Raw genomic sequence first — 21811 nt, 5'->3', positions numbered from 1 at the left:
CGACGCGACAAAATGGGTGTCCTCCCCGGGCAAAATCGACGTTCCGGACGCGTTGGCGCAGTCCATTTCGTCATACGGTGTCGCTCGGACGACATCGTCGACAATCGGGTCAAAACGCGTCAAAATTCAAACTTCACCAAATATTGGCCCGCGATCGATCGTCACAAGTGGTTTACTCGAGTCCCCGACAAATAACGGTGCAGTCAATGCGAATTGCAGCAATCGGACGCGTCGACTCTCCGAATCGCGAAGCTGGTGCGCGCAGGAGTGTGAATTGTGCAGAAGGCCACCCTAAGGCTCGGAAAGGTCCTATAGGAATCCATTTTGGGTTTCCTCATGTCGGTTTCATCCTTCTAAGCGTTAGAAGTCGATACCACACACGCGAAACTCCAAAAGAGGACGGAAACGGGTCGAACTAAAACGAGGCGGGCACCACTTCTAAGGTTCTAAGATAGTCGCAGGAAGACCCCTGAGGCTAGATCCTAACTCCTACGAGAAAAACTAGACCTCACGAAAATTGAGGTCAACAGTTCCTAAACTCTTTAATTTTGATTTAAAATAGTCCTCCGTAGGAATTATTTTGGCTCATATTAAAAGAGGCTAAAGACTAAATTGACACTTGTATAGATTATGAGACTAAAAATGGCCCCTTGCAAAGAGACTAGACGATTTTGACACTGTTTAACATTAAAGTAAATTTAAGTAATATAAGAAAAAATCCCTTGAATGATTTTGGGGGTGCCATAGGCCTGAATGTACATACTTTCAAGGGTCAAACAACTAAAGAACCCATGATAATTTTACAGTTGCATGATAACTGTTACAATCATGATATAAGGATTACTTCTTAGCAAACTAAAGAGACACCACTACAAGACGTTTTGCTTCATATGTTTTTTCATCCCCCATCTGAAGTTGAGAAATAAAATTCTCTGAAATGTCTGAAACGATAAGATAGTAGATTGCCTAGATTAGAAAGAAACCAATAGTCACTTGAACAGATATAATACAATGAAAGAAATAAGGATGACCAATATTCAGTAAGAAAAGAAAAAACCTTCAAATCCTTGGCTTCCTCGAATACTCTGATACCTACAAAAAAGATGGATGGATTATGAAAGACAAAAAGCACCATAAAACTGTTTCACATAAAGTTCTCACAAAATAGGAGTGTCGGATAAAACTTTTTAGTGAGAACTCTAAATAAAACAAGTTTGAATGTAAATACAATAATCAGTTTTCAATTAGAAAGGCGTGCCACAATTTTATATACCTAACTCGTTGCCCCTTGAATGGCAAATTATGAGACATTCAGGCCTTGTTGGTTAAATGTAGGATTGTAAAATAGAACTTTTTTAGGGGATACTGATAATTGTAGGGCTTTGATACAACGATGGTAATACTAAAAAAAATTCATAGCCCATGCCCCTTGGCTTTGAATTCAACAAAAATTCTCAAAAACAGTCACTTCAACTTTTCATCAAGGGGTGAAAGGATCCCAAGCTCTGTTTCCTGTCCCCTTGTCCTAACTTTCACAAACATGTGCTTTAGGGAAGCAACTTCAAACAGTTTACAAATTACAGAAAAATCAATTACCGTTTGTAGTACAAACACATCTCCACTTATGTGCTTCCATGGCATCTTCTTCTTCACCTTCAAGATATCTATCTGCCTTCAAATGACCCCCCAGTTCAGAAGTCTTCTGAAGAAGCGTCTCTGGGCCTGTAACGATAACTTTTTGTCAATCACCTTTATTTTATAATCAAGAATAGGTTCATAAAGGCAAACCATAGCCTTCAAATCTATTTTATATGTCCAAATGAAATGAGCATATGTGAAAGAGAAACTGAACATATTAGGATTCACGCAACCAGAACACTCTAGGGGGGCATTTTATAGCATACTTATAATAAGATTTAGCCATGGATTTAACTTAAATCCAGCCAAACAACGAAAAAATGAAAAATAAATCTAACGCTCCGTTAAATTGAATTTCATCATGCTCTGTCATTTTTTTCTCACGTTCCGTCACATGTTTGAGGTAAATTCAGATTTAGTAAATCCGATTAAGAGACGGATATATTTTGTCCTCTCATGAGCTCCTCCTATTTGATTAATCTGGATTTATCGGATTACATAAATCCTATTTATGGAAATTGGAACTGCAGCCGAACACCGCCCAGGAAAGTCGTAAGGCCCTAGTATCTTTCCTGTGTAATATTATTAAAAATAATTAAAATACACTAGCAATAATACAATTGTGGCAACAAGAAAACATGCAGCTTCTGTGCAGTTCACCATTTCTAGGAAAAATATTTTTATTGTTTGGGTGCTAATTGCTCGAAGAAAAACAATGCTAACTCTCCACAACAACAGACATACATAAAAAGGGCACATAGTGCCAACATCCCAGAAGCAGCCTCATCAAAATTTTTAAAAAAAAACCTGCTTAGAAGCTTCTAATGTGTTTCCATTCAACAATATTATATTAAAGTGCAAACATTGCCATGGTTCAATTCATCAAACTGCTTGAGAATTTATCTTTTACTGACAAACCATTTAGACATTCAAAAGGGATTGTTATGAGAGAAGAAAGTTAAACTCACGTAAAAACAGACCTAGTGAAGTCCAGATCACTCTCAATAGAAAGAAAGGCTTGGGTTCTGTTCTGCCTTTGAGAAAAAAGAAAATTTAGGTTTAGCTCTAATTATAATTTTTTATGCCTAGAGGCAAGCTGCTAAATCATGTTTTTTTCCATACTCCAAACATTTTTGAGTTTGCATAAGATGATAATGCTCGTGCGCTCAACAGCTACCAAAATTATGTGAAGCCTTATAGTGTTATTCATTTGTTTACTCAGAGCCCTTGATTTCACCGATCAAGCTTGACAGTGCGTTTGTCGAGGGGGTACAAGGGGGTGTCCATCCTATATTGGGGTCGAGAGTGCTCTCTCGAAAAAAAAATTTTTCTACTGAGCACCCCAACGCCCAGAAGATAATGCCGCAGCACCCAGTCTAGATTCAGAACCCAAGAACACGACACTCTAGAGCCCGAAGGAAAGCACTGCAGCACCCCTACACTGAGACAAACAGCGTCGCAGCTCCCAATTCAAATTTAGAACCCTAAATTACGACATTGCACCGCCCTAGTGCCCATTGAAGAGCCGCAGCGCAATCGTAACAAATTTCAGGAAGTTATTACTTATTATGTTGCCTCTGTCAACGGAGGTAGGTTGAATTTCGAGTTTTCCATTGTGCAAAAGAAAAGATGTGTCCTGAAGTGTTACAAAGTGTGGAGAGGCTCGCGTGTGGTTTAATTTGTATGAATCACCTCATTTTCGTCATAGTAGATTTCTTTTTGTGATATGGCTCCGTGCATTTTCCCATTCTCGGATTTTCCCACGTTAAATCTTGTGTTATTTGTTTTCTTATTTTGTGCAATTCCTTTCTATGTTTGCTCTAAATCTCTTGAATCAATTTTCGCATCTCCCCCAACACGAGACACTTGCTATGCTCGACTATTGGTTGAGGGAGGAGACTGGAAAAGAGGAGAAGAAAATAAAGTAATTAGTTTTTGTGTATTTTAATTTCTTGTCTCGTCCCTCTCTCTATTTATTTACCTCCATCGGTTGGGTTGCATCAGTGTCGAAGCTGGAGATAGCGTTGATTGTAAAATCTGGTGAAATTTTGCAAATCCATCAACAATGTTAATTGAGATGCTTTATATGTAAATTTAATAGTTTTAAGTACTATGTATGTAAATAACTAACTAACATTCACATAAAATTAATATTTCTAACATCAATAAAGAGAATCCTCTTTATGCTAATAATAATTTAATCTATATTAACAAAAATTAATCAGAGTAATGTATTGATAAGGTTTTAAACAATAGGGAGTTATACCAGTAATTATAAGCAAATGAGTGACACATTGATAAATAAAGAATTTCACTATACTAGTAAAAATCTCTATTATGAAATGACTAGAGCATTATTATCATTTAAGAAGATTAATTAGCCATTGACTCACAAGCATGTAGAGTACTATAAAAGATCACTCTGTTTGAAGAGTCATTTATTTGAAGATAATACAATAACAACAACAAAGCCATAGTCCCACTACGTGGGGTCGGCTACATGAATCTTTTTCCATTGTGTCCCATTTAGTTCTAATAAATTAAGATCATTTTTTATACAATAAGCCCAAGTTTTACGTCTGCCTTTCTTAACATAAGTCGAATCTAAAACATCTACCCTCCAAATCGAATCATCAGATGGTCGACGTATAATGTGACCAAACCACCTAAGACGACTCTCTCTAATTATGTCCGTCACTGGAGCTACACCAGCCCTACCACAGATATATTCATTTCACATTTTGTCTCTAAGTGCAAAGCCACTCAACCACCTAATTATTCTCATCTCGATAACACGTAACTTAGTATTATGCTTTTCTTTTAAAGGACAACATTAAGCGTCATAGAGCATTTATTTAAAAATAATGGAGGAAAAAAATCAAATTAATATATGAAATATTTGCATGGGACAATTTTAATCCCAAATTACAAATGAGATCATTTTAATCCATCAACACATCATATATGATCCAAAATAACCCAATCTATTCGATTATTTTGGATCATAATTGAGAAGTTAAGGAACTATTTTGTATTAGATTTTAGAAGTCAAAGAACTTAATAAGACACGATAGATAGCATAAAATTAAAGGGAACCTCAACTATTTTAAGTTTTATGTTGACATTTTCTCAAAATTAATATTCCATAAAAGTAGCATCCTTGAGCATTTTATGAACTATGATTTTTGTGGAAAATTAGGAAGTAACCGGCTACTTTCTTGGGTGGGTCAGTCGGCAACCTATCATAGAAGATTAAATTGGGAGATAACTTTGGAAACTCCTTAATTAGTTTATTCTCTTCCAATTTATGATTTTAAATTTTTTATTTAAAAATTATTTTCTTTACAAATTTAGATATATTTGGTATGTTTATAAATTCAGAAGAATTGGTTTTCCTAAATATATTTATCTTAAATATGAATAATTAGATAAAGTATTTTTTCCTCCTCACACCTATTTTATACATGGTATCAGAGATAAGAAGCAAGCCCTAAATCTTATTTCAGTCGTAGGAGCCTCTCCAACAACCGACTAGTGCCAAAATCCTCCTTCCAACCACTATCCTGCCTGCGGGCCCTTCCCAATTCTGACTCTTGTTCACTATTCCTCCATAATTTTGGCTACAAGATTTTGGTCCCTCTGCGCACAGGATCCTACTATAGCAGATCTTCGTTTTCGCGTGAGGAGCAATTTAACAACATGCTCGTCCAAATCCTTCCAGTCCGGGCGCGCGTTACTCCTTCCTATTTGAGTGATTGTGTCGCACTATTCCGAATCCAGGTTTTCAAACGCAAGCAGCCACAAGTTTTGCTGCCTCCATAGAGTTTTCTCTCCCTAGCGAAATAACTCTCCCTCACTACGGGGATTGATATTCTCTTTTTAACGAAAATCATCCTTAAGTTGAAGATCTCCTGTACCGGATTATGCTCTGTCGAAACTTGGATTTCTCCCAGCAGGCCCTTCTGAACCCAGCAGGCCCTTCTGAATTTCTCCATGCCCTCATCTGCAATTCAAGAGTCAGGACTTTTTCCTCTTGGACTCTTCCCTACAACTTTGCTTGTGGGCCTCTCAGTCGGATCTCTCCATGCAGCTGCACCCTACAATCGTTCTCTACAGGCTTTCGCAGCCTTCTGCCTGCTTTCTCTAGTTGCAAGAAATCCACCAACGGCCGTCAGAAATCTTCAAAGTCGGCTTGTTGGACCTCGTTGGATCTTCTCAACAACCGGAGCTTATTGTGGAACTTTCTCTAATGTCGATACTCCTCCCTGCAGTCAGAATTCCCCAATTGTGAGCCCTTCTGCATCGGAATCCTCTTGCAGTTCTCTGCAACCTGCAGCAGTAGCCAACCTCCTAAAGCCGCAACAGCCCTAATTACACATAGATGTTAAGTTCAACTCTGGAGGTCAAATCCAAACCCTTCACCAAGAAAAAGCTTGAAGTATTGGAATAACTCCTAATAGGTAATTCAGAACAGCACATCAATCTAGTGATATACCAAAGTAATTTTTCTTTCTTCTATCTTGCTAGTAATGGGAGATTTAGAACTTGATCATAGATTCAGGAGCACCTAATCATATGACCGAGACATCAACGCTCTAGTCAACTATCAAGGTTTTCTACATCTAGATCTGTAGATGGATCACACTCAAAAATTGCTGGAAAAGGAGATGTAGAGCTCTCTCAGTCTTTCCTCTATTTTATATATTCCACAATTAGACTGCAATTTGATATTTATCAGTAAGCTTACTTACGATATGAAATGTACAGCTAAATTTGTTGCAAGCTCTTGTAAATTTCAGGTGTTGAATCGGAGAAGGTGATTGGCAATGCTAGCTTATACCTTCTTAATCAAAGTCTTTTTCAAAGCACATAAGTGCTTCCACCCTCACTTTTACCTGAAATTTACGAGTCATTAAGTCTATGTCGGTCGAAAATCAAGTCATATTATGACATTGTCGTTTGGGTCATCATAATTTCAATCATATTGCAAAGTTGTATCTTCATTTGCTTATCAATAAAAAAAATCTAATTTTTATCAATATGAGATTTATCAATTTGTCAAAAACACTAAAATAGTTACCGCATTACCTAGTACAAACCCTCACACCCTTTTTCCATTATCCACGATATTATTTGGGGACCTTCAAAGATGAAAATCTTAAGTAGGGCTATGTGGTTTATCTCATTTATTAACGATCATACTTGCACTACTTGGGTATTCTTAATGAAGAAGCTTCATTTGCTTATCAATAAAAAAAATCTAATTTTTATCAATATGAGATTTATCAATTTGTCAAAAACACTAAAATAGTTACCGCATTACCTAGTACAAACCCTCACACCCTTTTTCCATTATCCACGATATTATTTGGGGACCTTCAAAGATGAAAATCTTAAGTAGGGCTATGTGGTTTATCTCATTTATTAACGATCATACTTGCACTACTTGGGTATTCTTAATGAAGAAGAAATCTAAAATAACCCAAATCTTCTAAACCTTCCATTACATGATTCAAACTCGATTTCAATGCAAAATTCATATTCTCAAACTGATAATGCAAAAGAATATTTTAACTTCATCTTTGGGTTCTATTTTTCAAAAAATGAAATCATCCATATGAGTTGATCTATTAATATCCCACAACAAAATAAGATAGCTGAGAGAAAGTTTATGGGTGTCACTACCACGAGACCTTCGCACTAGTTGTCAAATCCAACACTACTAGAGTTTTCGTTTCAGTAGCAGTTAACAAAGAATGAGGACTGCAACAATATAATATAAAAAAATGTCTTCATAAATGAGGATCTAGAAAAACTGTATATGGAGATACCACCAGGACTTGAGAATGATTCCAATAAACACCTAGAATGCAAATTCATAAAGTTTCTTTATGGGCTTCAGCAATCACCAAGTGTGTGGTTTGAATAATTTGCTAAAACTATGAAATTTAATAAATATTCTCAAACTCAAGCTTATCATACATTGTTCATAAAATATGCTCAAGGAGATAAAATTATTGCACCGATCATCTATGTAGATAACATAATTCTTACTGGTGATGATGAAAGAGAAATTCTTAAAATCAACTAAGTGTTTGCCGCTAAGTTTGAAAAAAAAGACCCAGGAAACATGAGATGTTTTTGTAGGTATGGAGGTGGCAAGCTCCAAGCAAAGCGTTATTATATCATAGAGGAAATACATCCTAGATCTATTGAAGGAAATAAAGATGATTGATTGCAGACCTGTTGATGCTCGAATGGAACCCAACAAGAAGTCTAATATGAAAGAAGAAATTATACATGTGGATAAAGAAGGATACCAAAAATTGGTAGGAAAACTCATCTGACACATACTAGGACAACTATTACATATTCTGTCAGTATTGTGAGCTAACACATGAATAGTCCAAATGAGGAGCATTTGGAGATGGTGTACAGGAATCTAAGATTTCTTAAGAAAACTCCTGGTTATGGACTAATTTTTTAGAAAATAAAAAACAGACACCAATGAAAGTTTGGTTGGGAAACTCACTGACAGAAAGCCCACCACCAGTTACTGCTTGTATGTATGGGGAAATATGATTACAAGGACAAGTAAAAATAAAGTTGTTGTTTCCAGAAGCATTGTAGAATCAGAGTATATGGCACTTTAGGAATCTGTGAAAAGATCTGGATTCATAAATTATTAAGGGAATTGGGGTGTGCCTCCAATAGGCATGTACATATGTTTTGTGACAGTCAAGCAATTATTAGTATTGCCAATAATCCTACGCAACATGGAAGGACCAAGCATATTGAAGTTGATAAGCACTTCATTTCTGAAAAGGCTAATGGTGGAATTATACAGCTAAGTTACATCCTGAAAAGCCAACAAGTTATTGATTTCTTCACCAAAGCTCTTCATTTAATTTCCTTCTCAAATTTCAATATAAAGCTTGGCCTCTACAACATTCATGACCCAGCTTGAGGAGTAGTGTGGAAAATCATGAAGTAAGCGGCTACTTTCTTTGGAGTATCGGTCGACCCCTTACCTATTACTAAAGATTGAATTGGGAGATCAACTTTAGAAACTCCTTAATTAGTTCAGTTTATGCTTTTGTTATTTTTTGTTTCAGAATTATTACCTTTCCAAATTTAGTTATATTTGCTATGTTTGTAAACTAGAAGAGATTGGTTTCCAAATATATATATATATATATGTACCCTACATGTAAATAATTAAGTGACATAACTTTTTCTCCCCATACCTATTTTCTAGAATTTTTAACCTAAACAAATGTATCGCATAAACTTTTCCAACATTGCTTTCATGCTAAGTAGAAGCACCTTAAGAAGGTAGAGGTTCACATAAATGATTGATGACATATTTATATCAATTGATTAACAGAAGTTTTACATACATACCACGTTTTTTTATGTATTCACATATCTAACATTTAAACTTTTATTTTTACATATATATATAGCACTTTACCCGTAAATAAAAAATGTAATTCACTTTTTAAAAGTTAGTAGAAGTATTACTTTTTACATTATTTGAAGATTTTGGGTGTTATAAATGTAAGAAAATAAAGTATAGGTGTTACAAGTGTGAATACATAGGAATTGTATGGTAGTATCTATACGCCCTTATTTTATATATTATCTTATCTCTCCTTGTCTTTGCATTTCAGAATTCTAATGTGACTTGTGCATATAACTTCATCCTCATGGGATAAATTCAAAATATTCTTGACTTGCAAGTAAAAGATGTTCTACAGTTTGATGATTTGTTAGAGAATAATCACGTTTTTTTTTTTTTTTAATAACTCTAGACTCTTCTGCTTTCCACTCAAGTCCTGGTTTAGTAAATAATATGGCTGTTAATAATTTATATGCATGTAGCCCTATTCTTTAGCTTTTTATTTTTTCATTTTTGTTCTCGCCTTCATGCTATGCCTTAGCCTTCCTTTTTTCTTTCAATTATATATTATCTCGAAGTTTTCCAATTTCATCAACACGCCAAGGAAATGATTAAATTAGAGTATAAAAAGGTACAAAATTTAGAGCATCAAGATTGTAGAACGAAGAGTATCACAATTGTCAAGTAAAAATATAGTCTCTTCCATCACAGAATATCCATAATTGCCGCTGCTTTGCAGCATTGGTTATCTTGCAAGCCTCAATGCTAGCCTGCTTGCGGGACAAGCCCGGAATTTAGGGATGAAAAATAAAAGCAAGGCCATTAGAATGATTGCATCTTAATATAAACAAGACGTAAATTTAATATTAAACTCTTCAAATTTATAACACTTAAAATTTTAAGCTAAAACATTTTTTTTTCAGTATGGATAAACCACTTATGCCTAACAAAGGCAATTCATATGCACGAAGAGTAACATTGTAAGACCATAAAAATAACACAAGAAAAAATTATATAAAAAATCAGGACACCAATAAATTCAGCCAAAAAAGTTTTCAACTTGCCTTTTCCTATTCTTATAAGCCTTTTCAAATCACGTGCATATTGCCTTACTCGGGGCCGATGGCCTTCAAAATTGAGCCTTTCACACCAAAACTAGTGAGGTTAGAATAACTGATGGAAGGTTTGCAATAGAACATGAGATTGCTTAAATTATGTCTCTATGGGCTGTTAAAAAAGGAGAATAATCATACTCGCTGTCAATCGATAGCTTACGCCAGTGTGATGCTTTTAGAATATCATTTGCTGCCTGGACGTGTGAAAACTTAATTAGCATGCTTTATGAAAAAGAAGATACTAAGAAAAAAGTGAGCAGAAAAATGATACTCAAATGGAAAATGGAAAAACACTCTGCACTTCTCAAGGAAATCTACATCCAATTGCCATCACATTAATTCACATCTGCAGTTGTTGTTGCATCTTATTTATGTAAATTCCTTTTTTTGCTATTTGATTATGCAGGCAAGGCTTGGAACTTCCTTATTGCTAACATACAAAATTTGTTATTTCAAAGAAAATATGCTATAAGTGTGTAAGTGCACTCACTCAAAAATCAAAGAAAAATATGCTAATAACACGAGGTTTAAGTGCATTCACTCATTAATAAGCCAATACACCATTTTAGACAACCAAACAAATAGACTCACATCTAAGTGAACATATTTCAAGAACATAACTATATTTTTCTGCTGCAAGTTGTTTCAAGACAAATATGTTGATGAAAAAATAACAAGATTCACATTAACATATGATGCCACCTAAACCACTACATTTTTTAAGCATATATTAATAGCAAATAAATGATACGAGGACAACGTGGTGAAATATTGAAAATCTAAAATACAGAGACAAGGTCAGAAAAATATGAAAACAAAGGACGATAAATCCTTAGGCAAAAAAGCTAAGATACAAAAACTCTCAGTTGCAAAGTCATACTTCAAGAATCTTGGAAATTACCGATAGATTATTTTACTTATTTCTTCCTCACTTTCAAAACTAGATTTGAAAAATCATATTTTTACCCAGCTGTCATTGCTTATGTGGGAGCTTCGCGAATGGAACCTTTACGTGATCCATGCTACGGGGACTCGACTTGTGCTGCAGTCCCGCGACCACTCCTGCAGAATGGACCGAATTTGAAAACCTCCCTGCAACCTAAGACTAGAGAATTGAGGGGTTCGGCTGACCTTCCTTATGTGGATTTGACGCCTGCTTCCAACAGTGGGCCCAAAACTAATTACCTAGGACTTATATATTTGAATCATGTATTTAGGTTTAAAATTTTTCTTATGCTTCTGTACACCGTCGAAGTCTTTGTTTTTCACGTTTAGGGCCATATCCGAAGGTAGGTGGTGCTTCGATTGCTCTCGTTCTGAGGTGGTGATTATCCTCTAAGGGTACAGTGCTGCTTCGAATGCATCTCGCTCCAAATGTGGTGCTTTAATCTGTAAGATCCAAATTTAAATTTAAAAAAAAAAAAAACTCATTTCCTTTTCTTACTCCTTTACGCGTTGCCGCCTTTCCAAAACTAGTTGTCCCAAATCGACAAGTGATTTCTTTCCTTTTTCTTCTTACCACTCACACCTACCGCCTTCCCGATCTAATCAACATGCCGCCTCTCGCAGCTATTTAGGGAGGATCGACAGGAGTTAGGACATCACTCCCCCCTCTCCCTTACCTCCTCCCTCTCCCGATTATGCCCGAAACCATCGCCTTGGTGACCGAACCCATGCGATACAGTCACAGTTAGAGCTATTCGAGAAGGCAGGATTGTGGGCATGCACACCAAAACTTTCATTTGCTCCCACCCGAAACTATTGAGTAAGGTAAACCTCGTTTGTCCACCTTCTCCCAGCCGCGTGCTTCAACCTCTCTAAATCTCGTGAATCTGTCTTCCTGCGATATTTAACCAATCCAAAACTTATGACAACAAGAGGAGAAATGGGATTTAAGGGCTTGTAGGATTAGATGATTTCTTTTTCTTTTAGTATTTAATTAAATCTTTAAGTGTTATGTAAATCCCCCATCAATTAATTCAGAAATTTTAACTTTCCCCTATATCAAAATAAAATAAATATTATTCTCATTATATTATTTAAAGTTAATTAAATTCATAGCTTCCTTCATTTAAGAATGTAATAAAATAATTTATTATATATGCGTACATATATTAAATCTTTGAAGGTTTATTAGAATACACCAAATTTAACGAAAAAATAAGTTTAATTGCTTAATCATTTATATCTTAATTCTAAATTGTGTAGGATTGCTAGTCGAACCGTCGAACTTGTAGAAGTGTCGCAATTACAGTCTCGAGGCAAGTAACTACTTTTTTATTAAAGAATAAACGTATACTTCCTCGTTGGGGGCAGTAATCATTATTGTTTATAGTATATTCATAATTATTTCATTAGAATGTCAGTCATGCCTTGATTCTTCAATTATAATTATTATGTTACATTTTTATATGTTTCTATTATTGCTCATAATGAAGTAACCAACTGCATAAATGTACTGATGCAGAATTCCAGCAAATTTGAATTATTCTTGTAATTATGATATTTTACTTCCTTGTACTCAACTGAAATGAAATTACATGTGAACTTCTGTCATATCACAAGCTTATGTGAAATAGCATAATTCTTATATATTATACCTGTGAAAAATATTGGATATGCATGTGTGATGATATGTAGGCCAGTGGAGCCCTTTTGGATATGGGCTAGACGGGTCGATGGGCCCATAGAGTGACGACTCTACAGAAAAAGTCTATGACCTTCCCGGTTTCAAGGTGTGTTAAAACCGACTATATAAATATAAATGAAAAACATAATAATAAGAAATTTGGTTGCATGTTTTCTTATGATATTTGGGCATATTTAGTTTACCACTCTCTTTTTGTTTCGTGATTTTATATATGCACAAAATATTCATCCCTATTTGTCGTTCATACTGCATGTCGTACTTCTTTTGTCATCTATGATTTAATAAATAGCCATTACTTAATGAGTATGTTTGTCAAACTCAATCTTTGATATTTTTGCAGAGCAAGTTATATTCAGTCACCGATAGGACCGTCTCCACTTGAACAAACCTTTTAGTTTTAATATCCCAGTTTTGGTATTTTTTTCTCAGCATTTGTTTTAGTAATACATTTTTCTTTGTTGGGTCTAGGTGGTTGTTCCATGTTATCATTTTTTTTTTATTCAGCTAGTTTACTATTTTCAGTTCAGTTGCATCATGAACTTTTCAGTATTAATAAAATTTATTTTCTCTTTTAATTTGTATGCAAGTCTTTCTTCGAGAATACAAAACAAGTTCATTTCATTTCATCATGCCCCACGTTGTCGGGGTGTACCGTCTTCCGAACCAGGGATGTGACATCCTTTCCTGACTCCTCTACATCCCTCCCACTTCGTTACCCCGCATTCCTCCACACTACAACTGCCCCGAAAGCCACATCCCGACTGTTTTTTAGAGCTTCCCACTGTTCCAACCATCCTTCCTCGTCGCCATCACTGTTCCAACCTCCTCCTTTGTTGTTGCTGTGATTCTAGCCCTCCCCCTTGCTACCATCATTGTTCCATCCGCTCTGGACAGTGACCACGCTAGGTGCACCCTATGGCTTTGCACCTCCCCTTGCAGCTACCAACAATCATTTGTTGCCATTGTCGCCGCGCCCTTTCACACCCCTAAATCTAGTGACGAGCTTTTGTTCATATTGTCAATTATTACAATTTCAAATTTCAATGTGTAGTATTGTTGTTATTTCCTGTTTCTGTTTGGTTGGTTGTAATCCCTTATATTAATTTTTCCCATTGTTGTTTGGATTAATTCTGATATCAACTGCTCTGCAAACTCTCATCAAAATATATTGCTCCTCAAATATAATTGACATCTTCAATAATATGATTAAGATGATCACAACTATGCTAGGGCCTCGGAGGTTCATGATCAATGTTCTAGCTTGCAAGAGTTAAGGTGACCATTTCTCTGAGGCAATAGCAAGGGCAGGCACAAAAGATTCTAATTCTATTGAAAGATCTAAAATTAATTTAATTCTAAGTGCAATCCTAATCTTAAGTAAGAGGAGTAGCAACCACTAAATTGAAAAGAGAATCTAATCATCAACTTGCTACTTTTATTTTTTGATTAGCTCAGTTTCAAATGAGTCTTAAAACATTCAAATTAGTTATGCACAGAAAAATTTTCAGAAAAAAGAACAATATGAAAGAATGCCTTCAAATTCCACCTTCTAACAATAACCATAAAAAATAAATCAATCCACACCCTTTTTTTAAGAGGAATGTAGACATTCAATTCAACCACAACTCTAGTCACAGACATCTAAAGAGAAGAGCTGTAGCTGCATCTATTTGCAAAGGCTTAATAAAAATAGTGTTGAGCGTATAAAGTTAATTGGCTCAAATAGTGTAGGCAAAGTTAAAAAAAAAAACAATCAAAAGTCATGGATGATTCCTCAAAAGAGACAAAGTAACAAGACAGTTTAAGCATTATCATCGAATAACCACACATAGTATGATCGACGTGAAATTAGTTTAATATAATTTGCTTCTTAAGATAGTTTTATAATGATATAATGCCCAACAAAGAAGTTATCAACCAAGTATAAATCTAATATAACTTTACAAATAACCTCCGAATTGGGGAGGCTCAACGAAAAATTTTCCCATAGCAAAAAAAAGAGAGTAGATTATAACGGTCCGAAATCTCATCTTTGGTAAATTAAAAAAAAAATGCAGGTTTGCCTTGCAAAGTATAAGGTTACTTATGTTGAGGTGAAAATGAGACTTGCAAAAAAAAATATAAAGGGAAATAATTGGATAAGGAACACTAAATTCTTAAAGCTTGCAATCAACAAAATAAGAAATGAGCAATGTTTATAAGCAGAAGAAGCCTTGAAGAAGACAAGGGCCACAAGAATAGATAACGTTTAAATAAGTGGTATAACACTATAAGCAGCCAATTCAAGAGAAGAAGACACTGATTTCGGGTCAGAGACAAGAATCCAATCAATCAGAAAACCAACTCAATAGAGTCGATGATATGGGAGTTAACCTGCACAACAATAAGCAAACAAATAATATTACTAAAAAATCAATAGGCAGTTACAACCAACACCGAAAAAGAAATAACAACAAACACAACACAGAAGTTCCAAAAGTTTTCAATCCAAAGGTGGTGGTTGTCGGTTGTGGGGTTCGGAAGGGGTGGCAAGTGATGGGAATGATTGTATAGGTGCTGAGATGAAGTATAACAGCGGTTGGAGTGATTTTCTGGGAGTGGCACTGAGTAGGAGGGCGGCTAGACAGCATTAAAAACAGTAAACCAGATGGTAATAGCATGTGACAGCATGTGCGATGTGGGGAGGTTGATGAAAGGTGGAGGCTGCATGAAAGCAAAAGGGGTGGTTGGCATCTGGTTCTGCAGGAGGACGGAAAAGGAACAGCAATAAGACGATGTTCTATGTGGCTGGTGCAAGGAGGGAAGGGGGTGGGAGGCGGCTAGACGGCAAGAATTGAAGAAAACAGTAAATGGATATTTTTCCGGAAGGCTGCAGCAGGGAAGGGGCGGTCGGGAGTGATGGGGAAAATGTGGGGCAATAAAAGTTGGAGATAAATACCACCTCGGGAGCAAGAAACAGCCAAAGCCTACTCAACTCTTGGAAACTAATCACCACCTTAGAACACGATGCAGTATGAGCACCACTAGTACTTGGATACACTTTAGAAGGGAAAATAGGGGATGTTGGTGGCTGTACTAACAGAAACACAATAAAAAACTGACCCAAAATACAATGAAAATGACATATATAGACCTAGGGTAACAAAAGAGTGAGCCCCCTCTTACAAAGAGGCGGTAATCCTCTGTGAGGAAGGTTGGTTGTCACTTGGGCTACTATTCTGAAGCAATCCCAACCGGCCCAAAGGCCTCGCGTCCGATCTACAAGCTGAGAGGATCGTGTCAGGTCTAAAGCTGGAGACACTTGTCTTGTCCAGTGTCGCAAATGGGATTTCCGCATCATTTTCCGTTGAACGCCCAGTATCAGTTTCTTGAGGTTGGGGGAGCTTCGACTTCATCTGTCAAAGCTTCTGTTGTCTCATTATATGGAGTCGGTTAAGCGCATTGAAGATGGCGGAAAATGTTGTTATCTCACAATAAGTCAATTATTTAGGCATTGTCATTCCAAAGAACATCCTAATAGAATAAATATTTGTCTGCTTTTAGCATAAATAGAATTTGAACAGCACGTAGATCGGTATCTTCACCAACCAAACCTCGAGTCCTCAAATTTGTAATTGACTTCTTCCACTCATCGTACCCATCTGAGTGTACCAGATAAACAAGTATGTAAAAAGGAATCAACTCTAGGATGAAATTTATGGTTGACTGAACCACAATGAAGTGTAACCACTCAGGAGAAACCTCTTTTTCTCCAAAAGGACTTGGATCTTATTGTAGGATGTCATTTCCCACAAACTTCCTAAGGTGATTCCTAACACAACGGTCCATCCATTATGTTTGAACAATTGTCGTTGGGTTCACTGCTAAGCTGACTTTAATATCCCAATGACTACATATAGTTTTCCAAAAGTGTCACGCAAGATTCTCATCTATGATATGTTAGACCTCCCTCAGTAGAGGCAACCAGGGAAATAGAATATTTATCTAAATAGGCCTGAATTCACTTATCAAGGGTTGGCATGTGTCTAGGGTCAGTTTCTCAAACTCACGATGGTCTTAGACAACCAATGTTAATTTCTTAGACTCTGTCATGGGGCTCGGCTTGAACTACGTGTCTCTCTCCCCCATCATTTGGGACATGGACCTCTTTTGTGCCCACACTTTCTTCAGTGTCGATTGTTTCATTGTCAATTTCTTCAACTGCTTCCTGCTCAGTGAAATAGATTGTACTATTGTTTGGGAAATCTGACGCACTATATACAAAATTGTGGCTCTTGATGAACATTCAGGTTGGGACTGATTTGGTAATGTCGGTTGGCTCCAACTGTTCTCCACTCTGAATTAATTTCTCCTCAGGCGGCGTAGGCTTGGATGCTCGATAGGGTGTACTCTTACTGTTTAATTATGGAGTTGAACTAAGCATGTAAAATGTGAGGTCACCTGATAAGATTGTCTCTCCACTTTTAAAGCTAGGGTTTGAACATCCCATCTATTAAAAAAAGGGTAGGTATCAGCATTGAATCTCTCGTTTCATGTTAGACCAAGTAGTACGTTTACTCTTTCCTTCTCGTTGTCGAAGAATCTTCAAGTTCTCCCACTACTAAGTTGTACGCTTCCTTAACTTGTTGGCGGCTAGTTTTATCATTTTTTTTTTGTGAGACGTCATGGTACTCAAAGACGTTCCAATGGCCAAATTCACTCGATGAACTAGTCTAGATCCATTGGTCGTCAAAATATGACAAATTCAGATTTGCTACAAAATTATGGCTTCTCCAATATTTCAAGCCAAATCTTTGGGATAGTGGTTATTCATTTTGGGAATCAAATGAAATTTGTGTGACCCCTCTAGATAGTCTCCAATCGAAGGTGGTAGACCTCTGTTGCAACTCAAGAATTTCTCAAAGCATACTCCCTAGAAATCTCTCAGACATCTCTTTGTAGATTTCTCATAAGCGGCATCGTACCCTTTTCCCACGATAAGGTTTTCGGCTATTGCCTTTTCGGTGGTATTCTTGGGTTTGGGTTTAGGCTTAGGTTTGGGATTGGGATTGGGATTGGGATTGGGATTGAGATTGGGATTGGAAGAATGTGTATGGGGTGGTGTAGGATGAGAAGGTTTTAGCAAGCTATAGGAAAGGACAAGGATTAAGTTATCTCTTGTACTAAGTGATATCAGAGTTAACTCAAATAAAAATAAACAACCAAATATTATTACTGAAAAGTCAATTGGTGGTTACAACCAATACAGTGAAAGGGAAAATAACAACAAACAAGACTAGGCGGCAAGTGACGTGAATGGAGATATGGGCACTGAGATGAAGTATAATAGCAGTTGAAGAGGTTTTATGGGAGTGGCAGCGAGTAGGGAGGATGAGTTGGACGGTAGAGTTTTATATTTTTTGGATAGAGGCAACAAGGAACGGTGACTGGGAATGATGCGGGAAAGTTGGGGAAGAGTGGAGGCTGCAGAAAATAGCACAAGGGGTGGCCAGCGGTTGGTTTTGCAGGAGGACAACAAAGGAATGACAACAGAACATTGTTCTATGTGGCTGTCGCAAGGAGGGAAGAGAGGGGAAGGTGGTTGGACAACAAGAACTGCAGAAAAAAGCAAGAAGAGACTGTTATAGGCTGTTGCAAGAAAGGAAAGGGAGGATGGGATAGATTGGTGGATGCAAGGCAACAGAAGTCGGAGATAAATACCATCTCAAAAGTAAAATACAGCCAAAGCACAGCTCAACCCTTGGAAGCTAATCACCAACTTATACCCTTGGATATAGCCCTAGAAGGGAAAACAGAAAACGTCAACAGCCATCATGAAAAAAAAAAAACAATCAAAACCTAACCCAAAACATGATGAAAACAACCAATATAGACATAGAGAAATTAAGGATTGGTCCCCCTCTCACAAGGAGGCGGTAATCCTCTGTAAGGAAGGTTGGTCGTCACTCAAGCTACTGTTATGAACCGATCCCAACTAGCATGGAGACCTCTCTTTTGTTACCAGTCTTAGTGAAGTGACTAAACAGAGGATTGTACTAAATTATTGTATTGAGAAAATGATACCCATTGATATTGGCTCCCTTCTTTACAAATCTATTATTAGTATAGCTAAGAGAGGTAATAATGTGGGGTTTGGATATCTCTCCCTTATTTTTAGTTTATGTCAACAATCCGGAGTTAGTTTTGAATCTTGGGAAGAGTTGTTGCATCCACTAAAGCAAATCAGCAAGACCAATGTTCATTTATATGATAAACATGCCACTTTTGGTCGCGGAGCTAGCACTTTAGATGCTCCTTCTACTTATAGACCATCTACTTCACGTGTTGCAGATCCACCTCCTGCTACTTTAGATTCCATTTGTGATAGTTTTCAGGGTTATAAGATGAAATTTCTTTTGTACAGGGTCAAGTGTATAACATTGCAGACTATTTGGAACACTTTGACCTGTATTTCAAACCAAAAAGTGATTACGATGCCGGTTTCCATACTTCTATTGTGAACTATCTTAGAAGAGATAAGACTGTGGCACTCCTTCTTATCCACCTTATCAGATGTTTGAGCGTCGCAAGTCTATAGATGAGGATGTTGATGATGAGGATGATGAGTAGTAGTGTTTTATATGTTTAGGTGTGACTTATTTTCCTAGTTGTTGATGATTATGGCCTTTTACTTTCATGTTATTTGGTTGCACTAGACATTGTTTTATTTGCTACTATTGTTGTATGGATTTTGTACTTTTTATTTTAGATATATTGCACTATTGTTTCCTTTATGCTCTAGTTCATATATAGAACTGCTTGTGTGATAGAGTAGTCCTTTACTTTAAAATTTTCATGTTAAACCTATTGAATTGAGATTCACTTAATGTATATACTTATATATTTTTCATGTTTAGGCCTCTTTGATAGAAAAAAACTCAGTTAAATTTTCTCCCTATATATAGTTTTATTATGAATGTTTTAAAGGCTTAAGAATTTCAGTTTAGGGGAGGAAGAAAAACTATAAAAAAAATAAACTTTATTTGTCCTCAACAAACTGTAATTAAATATTATTTTAAATTAACCTCTCATATGTGATGTTATTTTTAGATAACTATATTTTTTATTCTATGAATGTTATAGAATACTTAAGTAAAAAAAATTTTGATGATAAGAGCGTTCCTAAAGTCAAGATATTTAGTATAAAGAAAAAGGGATATGACTTTACTATTTATATTAGGAATAATTGTATTTTTCAAACATTAAGAATCTTAGATTTACACTTTAAAAAGAATTGAAACTCAATGAAAAATTATTTTTATACTAATACACATTATCAAGTAAAGAAATATGATAATTTTTAAACTTTAGAAAGAGGATGGTGAAATTCAAAATCATTAAAGGTTATCCAGAAATATTAATACTCACATAAAAGAGTAAGAATTAAAAAGATCCTGAGAAAAAAAATATATATATATATTGAATGCAGGGAGAAGCTCGAGGAAATGTCTAATTAAAAATTGACTTCACTTGAATCATTTCAAAGTAAGAAATTTAGTTACAGTTTTGAGTTATTGTCAATTCTTAAATGTACTAGTCAAATTTTTACTAATAGTGTTCTCAAGAAATTCTATCTTTTAATTTTCTAGGATTCCTAATTGGACAAATAACAATTAATTCCTAACTTGATTACTAGATGTTCTTATATCTTAGTTCTAGCTTGATTTATTGAAAATTTTTCTAAAAGTTGCACTAACACATTTTGGGGGCAAAATTATAGAAATCTTTAATGGAACCCACTACCACAAGTTAAAACATTTGATTTCTAAAATAACAGAGTTATTTGAGGTCAGGTAACAGTAAAGTTTGAGGGGATTTTTGACATGTTCTTAAATAGGTTAATTTTCCTCTTGAATTTTATAGTTTTTTTTTTTTACAAAATTGCACTTTAATGAAAGGCAATTCCATATTTTTTATGCATGTATAATAAGTTAATCAATTGGAGTGAAACGAAGCAAATGGAGCAAATGAGGCTTTAACTTGAATTGACGTCTAAGCGCAACTCTATGGCGCTAGTTTCCTATGCATAGGCGTCGACAGAGGAAGTGGCGCCTAGGCGCTACATATTGGGGCATAGGCTCCAGCTTAATCTTCGGAGGCACTAATCTATTACACTATTGTTTCCTTTATGCTCTAGTTAATGAAAATCTCAACTTCCAATGTCGCATTGAGGAGCTTCTCATCTCTTTTAGAAATCTTTCTTACACTCTGACATATATCACAAGTTTTCACATATTAATTAACATCCTTAAAAAGGGCACGCCAATAAAATCCAAATTGTCAAATTTTAGCAACAGTTTTGTATCCACCAAAATGCCCTCCATATTCTAAATCATGATAGACCCATCGTTGACCTTTTCCAATGGCAAAGATCTCCTAAGGATTTGGTCTTTGCATTTCCTAAATAGATAAGGCTTATCCCAACACCTTTCATGATGGTAGGTGGTGGAAGCTTTTGTATCACTTCAATCTTGGCAGGATCAACTTTCATACTTCTCTAAAATCTTATGTCCCAGGACTATCCCCTCAGTCATCATGAATTGACACTTTTCTAAATTCAACACCAAATTTGTTTCCTCATACCTTTGTAAAAATTTTGAAATATTATTGAGGCATGAATCAATTGAAGTGTCAAACACATAAAAGTAATCCATAAGAACCTCTATGTCAGTTTCAATCATGTCAGAAAATATGAACATCATACAACGCTGAAAAGTGGTTGGTGCATTGCATAGTCCAAATGGCGTCCTCCTAAAGACAAAAGTCTCATAGGGGCTAGTGAAGGTGGTCTTATCTGGTCCTCGGAGACTACAGGAATCTGGTTGTATCATGAATATCCATCAAGAAAGCAATAAAAAGAATGTCTTGCTAACCTATCCAACATATGGTCCAGAAAAGGTAGAGAAAAATGGTCCTTCCTAGCGGCGGCATTCAGCTTCCTATAGTCAATATAGATCTTCCATCCTA

General features: G+C 36.0%; 1 protein-coding gene across 2 annotated transcripts in view; it reads right to left on the bottom strand.

Moving 5' to 3' along the window:
- The window catches only part of LOC110023340 (protein ENHANCED DISEASE RESISTANCE 2), a 132981-nt gene that overhangs the window by 102083 nt on the left and 9087 nt on the right, over positions 1-21811 (bottom strand). For both annotated transcript variants that reach the window (XM_020722701.1, XM_020722702.1), the window contains exons 5-8: positions 10294-10349; positions 10105-10181; positions 1597-1722; positions 1058-1092 (exon numbers count right to left, since the gene is read on the bottom strand). In XM_020722701.1, the coding sequence (XP_020578360.1) occupies positions 1058-1092; positions 1597-1722; positions 10105-10181; positions 10294-10349 (294 nt within the window). The remainder of the gene's footprint in view (positions 1-1057; positions 1093-1596; positions 1723-10104; positions 10182-10293; positions 10350-21811) is intronic.

Source organism: Phalaenopsis equestris, unplaced genomic scaffold (assembly GCF_001263595.1).
Source record: "Phalaenopsis equestris unplaced genomic scaffold, ASM126359v1 Scaffold000224, whole genome shotgun sequence".
Lineage (NCBI taxonomy): Eukaryota > Viridiplantae > Streptophyta > Magnoliopsida > Asparagales > Orchidaceae > Phalaenopsis > Phalaenopsis equestris.
Note: the sequence above shows the minus strand (reverse complement) of the source record. Positions and strands in the feature narration are given on the sequence as shown.